At 35.5% G+C, this 10112-nt stretch overlaps 1 protein-coding gene and 1 long non-coding RNA gene across 3 annotated transcripts; both read left to right on the forward strand.

The window, feature by feature from the left end:
- The first annotated feature begins 4109 nt into the window (after positions 1-4109).
- LOC145068590 (akuammiline synthase 1-like) lies at positions 4110-5680 on the forward strand. The gene has a single exon (XM_079015576.1). It carries the CDS (start codon positions 4206-4208, stop codon positions 5556-5558), a length of 1353 nt encoding a protein of 450 aa, XP_078871702.1. The 5' UTR covers positions 4110-4205; the 3' UTR covers positions 5559-5680.
- A 1242-nt stretch (positions 5681-6922) lies between these two features.
- Positions 6923-9958, forward strand: LOC145069079 (uncharacterized). 2 transcript variants are annotated; one of them, XR_013689267.1, is made up of 7 exons: positions 6923-7380; positions 7613-8575; positions 8649-8725; positions 8838-9041; positions 9133-9370; positions 9573-9663; positions 9746-9958. It is a non-coding gene; the product is annotated as an uncharacterized LOC145069079 (long non-coding RNA). The 2 variants fall into 2 exon arrangements; XR_013689266.1 differs by having other exon boundaries at positions 7613-8725.
- Positions 9959-10112: the final 154 nt, after the last annotated feature.

Consider the following 10112-nt stretch of genomic DNA (forward strand, 5'->3'; position numbering starts at 1 on the left):
CTTTTGGTTATAGTCTAAGTCTACGGATATGTTCTAGTGTTATTTTTCATGTTTTTTTAGTACGACTGCGAAAATTTCATTTTCGGTAGGTCGGTTAGATGTCGATGTTTTCCTAGTATTGGGGTATATTGTAGACCTGCTTTAAGGTCAAATTTTCCAAAATCTATGTACTTAATATGCCAATACAATCGACATGCATTTTCATACTCTTTGAAAAATAACCACTCAAATTCATATTATCCTGTTGCAAGTTGTACTTGTAGTAGACTTCTATTGCCAATTCTTTACAAGATTCATATTGAACTAAGTGTTTTAGTTCAGAGATATCAAATTCATGTTCATATTTAATATCTGACTGTCTCTTCATCTTTTAATTCTTAAAGTGAAAGATGTTTCCATGGAGAAACCCAAGGCGTGTCCATGTTAATGAAGCGCGAACACCACCTACCAGCTCCTCAATTTGACGCTGCCATGTTTCAGGTGGCGGTCATTGCAGCTGTCGCAGCTGCTATGTCACATATAAACACCCCTATTGTAAGTGGATCAAGGAGTGGCGCACACCCCTCCAATCAGGGTGAAAGTCACGGGCACCATCAGGAGTGTACCTGCAATGACTTTACAAACACCAAACCTAGGACCTTTAATGGGACTAGGGGAGTTATGGCTTTAAGATAATGGATTGAGAAAATAGAGGCAGTCTTCGAGATCTGCTCCTGCCTGGAAGGTAGCAAGGTTAAATTCGCTGCATGTACCTTTGCTGATAGAGCCCAAACATGGTGGAACGGCTATGTTAAGTCACTGACTCTAGTAGTGGCTAACTCGATAAGTTGTAGAACCTAAAGTCAATGTTGATGCGGGAGTACTGCCTGTGGGGTGAAATACAGAAGCTCGAGTAAGAGCTTTGGCATCTTACTATGGTTGGTTCAGACATAACAACCTATACTAATAGGTTCCGCGACTTAGCGATCCTATGTTCGGAAATAGTTGCTCTAGAGAGCAAAAAGATTGAAAGGTACATCTGGGGGTTGTCACCTCAGATTCAGGGAAGTGTTATTGCTTCCAGGCCTATTACCTTTGACAGTGCCGAAGACCTAGCACAGTCACTTATTAACCATGGAACCCGTCAAAACTTCGTGGTTCCTGCTCCAAAACAACCCAAGGGAAACAACAACAACAACAACAATAATAACAACAACAACAACAACAACAACAACAACAGCAGCAAGAAGAAAAACTGGAATAAAAGGAAGGGCAAATCTTCTCAGGAACCCTTGAAAAAGCAACAGTTAGTGGCAGTCCATGTTGCTATTGTACCTGCTGCTGTTCCTGCTAACCCCACACAAGCTAAGCCTTATGCTGGTAATCTCCCTCAATGCAACAAGTGTAATTTCCACCACAATGGAAATTTCTGAGAAATGCAATGTCATAACTATAACAGAAAAGGGCATATTGCCCAATTCTGTAAATCACCACCCCAACCGATTAACCAAGTACCTGTCGTTAGAGTAGGTCAAGCATGTTATGGATGCGGGGAAGTTGGACATTTCAAAAGAGATTGTCCGAAAGCTGGAAATGCAGGTGGAGTTGGAAAGATACTGGCAATTGCTCACGAAGAAGCTGTGGCAGACCCTACGGTGGTCACGGATACATTTCTTCTCAACAATACTTATGCATGCATTCTATTTTTTTAGTGGTGCTGAGAAGAGCTTCATGATCCATAATTTCGAACACCTACTAAAACAAAACTCCCAACCACTAAATGAAACCTTCACAGTAGAAATGGCAAATGGGAAATCCGAATACACTAACGATATATACATAGGATGTACCCTTACATTGAATAACTTTTCTTTCCCAATAGACCTAATCTCGGTCTCTATGAAAAGTTTCAACGTCATTATTGGTATGGATTGGTTGTGTTCTAACCATGCCGACAAACTATGTTATGAAAGAGCCATTTGCCTAAACTTGTCAAATAACGAAACTCTTATCATCTACGGTGACAAACCCGGAACGAACCTTTGGATCATTTCTTGTATCAAGGCACAAAAGTATCTTCGCAAGGAGTAATGTGCTTTCTTAGCTCACGTGGTAGACAAAAAGCAAGAAGTGAAAGACATCGCGAGCATACTTGAGGTTTGCAACTTTCCTGACATAATTCCCGATGATCTCCCAGGAGTGCCACCTGAACGACAAGTCGAATTCAGAATGCACTTAATCCTTGGGGCTACCCCTGTAGCCAAATCCCCATATCGTCTTACACCATCAGAATTGTAGGAATTGTCCAGCCAGTTGAACGAACTCCTTAGCAAAGGCTTCATAAGGCCAAGCTTCTCACTATGGGGAGCACCGATCTTGTTCGTGAAGAAGAATGATGGATCATTCCGCATGTGCATAGACTATCGCAAGCTGAATAAACTTACCATTAAGAACCGATATCATCTACCTCGTATTGACGATCTGTTCGACCATCTTCAAGGTGCAAGCTACTTCTCGAAAATAGACTTAAGATCCGGGTATCACCAATTACAAATTATGGAGGAGGATGTTCCCAAAATAACATTTAAAACTCGTTATGGTCATTACGAGTTTGTAGTGATGCCTTTCGGATTGACTAATGCACCTACTGTGTTCATGGACTTAATGAACAGAGTGTGTCGTCCGTACCTGGACAAATTTGTCATAGTATTCATTGACAACATCCTTATCTACTCAAGAAGCGAAGAGGAGCATGGCCAACATCTTCGTCAAATATTACAAACTCTGAGAACAGATAAACTTTATACGAAGTTCTCAAAATGTGAATTTTGGATTAGGAATGTAGATTTCCTGTGACATTTCCTAAAGCGCGGGAAGCATTGTCTCAACCAAATACACTAAAAGGGATGTTCTCCCACATATAGCTCCCAATCTCATGAGTAAACATATTGTCATGTTTAACGATACGGGAAAATGTGAGCTCTGTGTCGAAATTCAAATGCACAGGCTTTCCCTTGTTCGTTCGTATCAACTTTGAGAGTTGGATGTTTTTAGATAATTCTCTTCTTTTTTTGGTAGCTCAAATATAATTTAAAATATTAGTCACGATAATTTATAATAAATAAATAAAAATAACTAATAAATATACAGTAATAAGATTAAATAGATTTATAATCACATTAAACTATAAGATTGGATATATATATATATATATATATATATATATATATATATATATATATATATATATATATATATATATATATATATATAAATTTCAAAAAGATATAGACATAATACTTAATATTTATAAGGATATGTATTAATTCTATACCTATTTTATCACATATTTACAAATTAGCTTAAAATTTTAAATCCGAAGTTAATAATACTAAACATATAGTTCCTTTTAATAATATATATATATATATATATATATATATATATATATATATATATATATATATATATATATATATATATATATATATATATATATATAAAAGTAAAATACACGAATGATCCCTATGGTTTGTGGTAATTTGCGTGATTGGTATCTAACTTATTTTTTTAAATTGGAAGGTCCTTGTTGTTTGTTTTTGTTACGCGTTTGGTCCTTACTATTTGTTTTTGTTACATGTTTGGTCCCACTCTTAGCTAAAAACGCTATTATTTAAATAGGAAAACATCTTAGGGTAGGTAAGGTAAGGTGAGTGAGCGGGGTTAGGGGTGTGTTTATTTAAATAAATTAAAAAAAATCAAGGAAATAGTCTTATTAGGTAAGACAGAGACCAAGCGCGTAACGAAAACAAACAATAGGGACCTTCCGAGTTAAAAAAATAAAATAGGGATCAAACGCGCAAATTACTCTAAACCATAGGGACCATTCGTGTAATTTAATGTATATATATATTTATCAATATTTTAATTATATTATAATACCCATGTATTTTTCTACAAAGAAAAGTCAAAAGAAATAAAATACATATAAGAAAACAATAATTATATAATTAAATAAATAGAAAAAAACGAGAGTCAAATTAATAGACGACGTCTAGTAGTTTGTATAATAAATGTGATCACTAAAACCCGATGCCGGGAAGCGACTGTCGTACGCGGTTGGGTGTCCTATTTTATTGATGTAAATAAACCAATTATTTGGGCATATAAAACCGGAATACTAAGATGCAAATTCGGATCATCAAAGCCCTTTCTCTTGTGTGAAGATGACTATGATTGGCAACCTGATAAGATTTGGTAGAAGGCAGCTTCACACAATCATCTCTAAAGAAATCATCAAACCCTCTTCCCCGACCCCTTCACACCTCAAAACTCACAATCTTTCCTTACTCGATCAAGCCCTGGTCAACACGTTCCAACCATTTGTTATATTCTACCCAAACACTGGGATTTATCCAAGTTCCCATGACAAAATAACTCCCTTGAAGAAGTCCTTATCTGAAACTTTAACCAAGTACTACCCTTTTGCTGGTAGATTAGCTAAGGTGGCACCATCCTTTGTAGATTGCAACGACCAAGGAGCTGAGTTTCTTGAAGCTTCCATTGATAGCTCGCTCTCTGATTTCCTAAAAAACTCGCAGCATCGAGATCTCGACCAATTCTTTCCACATGGTCTCGTAAATCAAAGATCCAATCGTCCAGATGATGATGATCTTCAAAGCAACACTGTGATCCCGCTGGCTGTCCAGGTCAACCATTTTGAATGTGGAGGATTAGCAGTGGCTATGTCGTTGTCCCACAAGATAGCGGATGGAAGCAGTTTAATTCATTTTCTAAAAGACTGGGCTAAAACGACACAATTTTGTTCCAGAGACCAGAAGCATGAACTTCTCCCCAATGACGACGACCCCAAGTTTATTCATTTTGAATACACGAATCTAAATTTTAATGGGCTTTCTCTTGGATCCGATGAATGTGTTACAAAGAGTTTCATGTTCCCCAACGCAAAGATAAACGATTTTAAACTCAAAGTCAAAGCCATGAGTGAAGATAAATCTGGACAACCCATCACGAACCCTACTCGTGTTGAAGTTTTGACATGGCTGCTTTATAAGTCTGCAGTGGCAGCAGCTACCAAAAACTATTCAGGCTCTGATTTCAAACCCATGGGTGTTAGTCATCAAACAAACATAAGAGGCAGACTGATGGAACAGTTGCCTGAAAAGAGCATCGGAAATTTCCACTTAGCCATTGATATTGTAAGTGAAATGAAGCCGGAGTCATTCATCAGTGAGTTCAAGAAGCAAAAGCTGAAATTTCATGGCCTACCAGATATCCATACCACTTTTGGTTATCTTTTCGGAATTCCTTTAGAAGAAACACAAAGAAAATTCGATGGTGCGTATATCTTTACAAGCATGTGTGGGTATTCTACATATGAGATTGATTTTGGGTGGGGAAAGCCTATAAAAGCAACCGTGGCCGGAGATCTAAGGAAGAATAGCTTTATTATGATGGATGCGCCAAACAGGGATGGCATTGAAGTACTTGTGTGTTTGGGAAAGCAAGATTTGGCCGTTGTTCAAAGTGACCATGAACTTCTTGCCTTTTGCAATTAATTTTCTTATGTGTTCTCATAAGTGCATGAATTCCAAATCAAATTAGCTTCTTTGTGCATGCATCTTTCATATCCAAATGACGTTGTTACTTTTTATCAATAAGATCTATTGATTTTTTTCTACTTTTGTATAATATATTTAATAGTAAGGTATTTATATTATATATATACTTATTAATCAAGTTGTTTTGGGACCATCAAATCTGGCTATGTTTACAGATTGAATATGTCTCGGTGTTTTCATCATATGTAACTACTCCGGACTTCGATTTAGACGATTCAAGATATTTTTGAAATTAACCAGAGTTATCTACTAGTTTCGTGTTGAGTTTTTGCAAATTCGATCGTTTTCTAGTTTATAAGCAACGTGGAAGTTCGGATCAGTTTGTTAAAAGAAATAAAATCCTAAAAACAATGCAATGTTGAGGACTAAAGTTGTACCATGCTAAAGATTCGAGTGAAATTGTGTAATTACGTTGTTTTAATAATTTGTTGTTTTATGTGCCCATCAAGGGAGCCTACCAAAGAAACCCTACAAAAGATATTAACCCTACAATTGCAGCCACCATTCTTGACCAATATCGATCAACTCTACATTGTACACAAGCCCCCGACCATTCATATTCCAAGCCACCATAGCCCCACACACCCATATGTCTAAAGTCTAAACCATACATGTAGGGCTGTCAAATCGGGCAGTCGTGTCATGTTTTTGTTTGACACGACATGACACGACAAGATTTTGTGTAACACGAACACGACACGACACGATTTCGTGTTTTTTTTTCACTAACACGAAAACAAACCAATTAAAACACGACAACACGACACAACATGACAAAGATAACATTACATAACTATTAGTTTATTTATTTAATACTTAATCATATATAACACGACAAACACATGTTCAATCGTGCCAATTTCGTGTCGATTTATGAAAACGAACACGACACGATACGAAATCGTGTTTTTTAAACTTGACACGAAAACGACACCAACACGGATTTAAATTTTGATTTCGTCCATATTTCGTTTCGTGTCGTGTATTTTTGTCGTGTCGTGTCATAAATTGACACCCCTACATACATGCATGGCGTTGATTGAATATGAGAAACGAGAGATGTTAAAAATCAAAGCAGAAACATAACGCGACATCAACATCAGGGCAATATATCTATATATATATATATATATATATATATATATATATATATATATATATATATATATATTATTAAGGATATTGCCCATTTCTTGAAAATTAAGATGCATAATACTTATTACATCATGTACAATAATATTAAGCTTATAATCACATTGTATAGCTTATACACGGTATTAGGTATTAAATGGTATCCTAATCTTCTCTCTACACACAATAGCCGCCATCACAAAATCGAAACCCTATTCTTTCCGTCTCCTTCCTACACACAACACTACTCACCAAATCAAAGCCACCTGAGACAGACCCTATAACTTCAATCAAGATTCTGGGTTCTTGCAATGGATTAGTATGTTTAATCGATGGCACACGTGACATAATCATCTATAATCCATCAACCAGAAGACATTTCAAGCCATTTCAATCACCTCAACAAGTTCTTCATTGCTCAAACCGGATCGAATTCGTGTATGGATTTGGGTGTGTATCAAAAAACCCTAATCGACCGAGCATATAGTGGCGAGCGTCCACCACTGCCTCCTTTGTGCAAATACCTGATCCACATCACCTTCCAAGCTTCCGCCTATGTTGTCGGAGTAGCCGGATGGGCCACCGGACTGAAACTCAGCAGTGAATATGTCGGAATCGAACCATTCAGGTATGCAAAAATCGATCACATTTCTCATAATTTCTTGTTGATCTTTTGTAAAATTGAAACTGATGTTAACAATTTTAAAGCAAGACATTTGCATTTACCAGATTAATTACACATCTTAAGCCGATAGCCTTGTAGGCTAAAGATCCACAAGAAGGGCCGGCATAAATATTCGTTACATTGTTATTTTTGTACTCATCAAATTAATAAATGTTTTTTTTTGTTGAAACCATAGGAGTACATTCGTGGAACAAGGTGCCCCTTTCTCTTGGCACCCATTTCGTCATTGTCTTCTTCTACACGAACCCCTCTCTCTCCTCTAAAACTTCTCCATCACTCTTGCTTCTCAAACACACTTATTTAGGGGTTGTCTTTCATTAAAATCATACATGCAAAAAGTAGCAGGAGCTTAAGAACACGAGAATGAGTGTTTCAAAGTTCATAAAATTGTCTCTGTTGGTGATGGAGTTGTTAGCAAGACTTGTATGCTCATTTGTTACACAAGCAGCAAGTTCCACACTGTAAATCTTTCTTTCTCTGTATATACATACATATACATTTTCATGTAATTTCTTGGAAAAACCCACTTTATTTCAAATTCTTTAGCTGTTAGCCTTCTTATTTGTAGGATTATCTTCTGTATTTGTTCTTCTGAGTAACCTTAACCTAATTTCAGATTCTTTAGATGTTCATTTAGCCCCCTTCTTCTAAATTAGACCTTCTTTTACAACTTCCACTTCACAAATTACAAGTCACCACAACATTTTTACCTAAGTTTTTGCTAAGTATAATCTGTGGGTTTGATCTTTTGGTTAATTTCAGAGCTAATGTGGATGTGGATGGAAATATGGTAAACTTAGGATTATGGGATATTGTTGGTATTTTCTTTAAAATCCAATATTCAATGAGTGCATTGTACAGAATTTGTTACAAGATATTTTGGGTAATTAATAATTATTTTCATGTGATTTATTAGTAATGTTAGTGGTGTTGTGAAGGTTCCGGAAGGACATTGTTGGGTAGAAGGTGACAACTCAGCTTCTAGCTTTGATTCAAGATCATTTGGCCCCATATGTTACCTTTATATTTGATTAATTATGATACCATTTTGAAATTTAACATTTGTGGTTATATAGGATTCTTTCCATCAAGCTTGTTGTCTGCCACAATAAGTCCGATCACTAGAATTGTTTTAAAGGTAACTCTTTTGACAACCATTAATAAGGAGTTTTTATATACATCATATTGATATCGAGATTCTTTTTATGTAGATCTAGTCTTAACTCCAGACTTTGTATGGAAAGATCGTTGGCATGGTGTTGTACAATGTTGGTGGATTCTTGTTAAGGTTCTTTTTTAATGTTTATGTTGATTATAATCTGCCATTTTATAATTCAATGGTAGTAAAAAGTCCACCATATTAGTGCGAAATATCTTATGAAAAAAATAAAATCATGCAGGCTTCAGAGAATGATCATATCTACCACTCGGAACTTTTTACTTTGACAAAACGAGCAGCAAAAGGTGAACCACATAAGCTTTCCTTCACTGTGCCAATATTTGAACCATATCCTCCTCAATACTACATTCCTGTTGTTTCTGATTCTTGGTTGCATTCTAAGGCTTTCTATACTATCTCTTTTAAGAATCGAGCCCTACCGAAGGTGATTTTAGTAAATTAACATTCAGAAATGTTTGTGATTGTCGATTCTTGTTTTAAAGTTAAATTTGGTATTTTTTTTTTCTTTTATTCAGAGCCATACGACATACACTGAACTTCTAGATCTGAAGCCACTTCCTGTGACAGTTAGTTCTCAGCTTCTGGTATGGTATCATCAATCATGTTCATTGATAAAAGTTGTTGTTAAATGAATTTGTAATTATGTATTAGGAAAATGGGTTTCGTTGGAGGAGGATTTGGATGCTCCTCCTGGGCAGCGTTATAAAATGAAAGTCGTCCCTACCAGTAAGAACATAACTTTTGGTGTTGTAGGTAATACATGACACACTTAGTTTCATCTCTTCAACTAATCATATTATATTTTTATCCCCTCATATGATTTATGATATATGATATATATATATATATATATATATATATATATATATATATATATATATATATATATATATATATATATATATATATATATATATATATATATATATATATATATATGATGATTATTTTCCAGTGTAGATTCGGTTTTGAATTACTAATGTTGGAACTTCAATTGTTGGTGTTTGTTTTTCGTTCTGCGACAACCTATAAGCCTCAATATCAAGGTACTTTTAGTTACTTCAATTTTGTGTTGATATTACTGCAAAACATTTGTTCGATAATGATAAGTACTTATTTTTTGTGAAGAGGGAGCTTGCTCAAAGATCAGAAAGAGTAAAATCGGTGGACCTGTATCCAACGGAACCATGGTAATGATTCACATGTCATATAGTAGTATATCAATATGTATGTTAGTAACTGTTTTTCTTCTTGTTATGAAATTGGCTGACATTGCTCCTTTTGGTTATGGCTTCTATATTTTTTTGTAGCTTAACTTTGAGCCTCATGTGAATTTGTGATGAAGTGGTATATGTTTATTTAGGCGGATAAGTTTAAAAATAGTAAATTACTGAAATCGTCCTTATGGTTTGGTCAAAATTGCACGTTTGGTCCCTAACTTTTCTTTTGCACTCGGATCATCCCTATGGTTTGATTTTGTTGCGTTTTTCGTCTC

The sequence above is a fragment of the Lactuca serriola genome, chromosome 8 (assembly GCF_051521515.1).
Source record: "Lactuca serriola cultivar US96UC23 chromosome 8, Lser_US96UC23_V15, whole genome shotgun sequence".
Classification (NCBI taxonomy): domain Eukaryota; kingdom Viridiplantae; phylum Streptophyta; class Magnoliopsida; order Asterales; family Asteraceae; genus Lactuca; species Lactuca serriola.

What these genes read in the sequence shown, in the direction of transcription:
- LOC145068590 (XM_079015576.1), top strand. Translation starts at nt 4,206, where the DNA reads ATGACTATGATTGGCAACCTGATAAGATTTGGTAGAAGGCAGCTTCAC.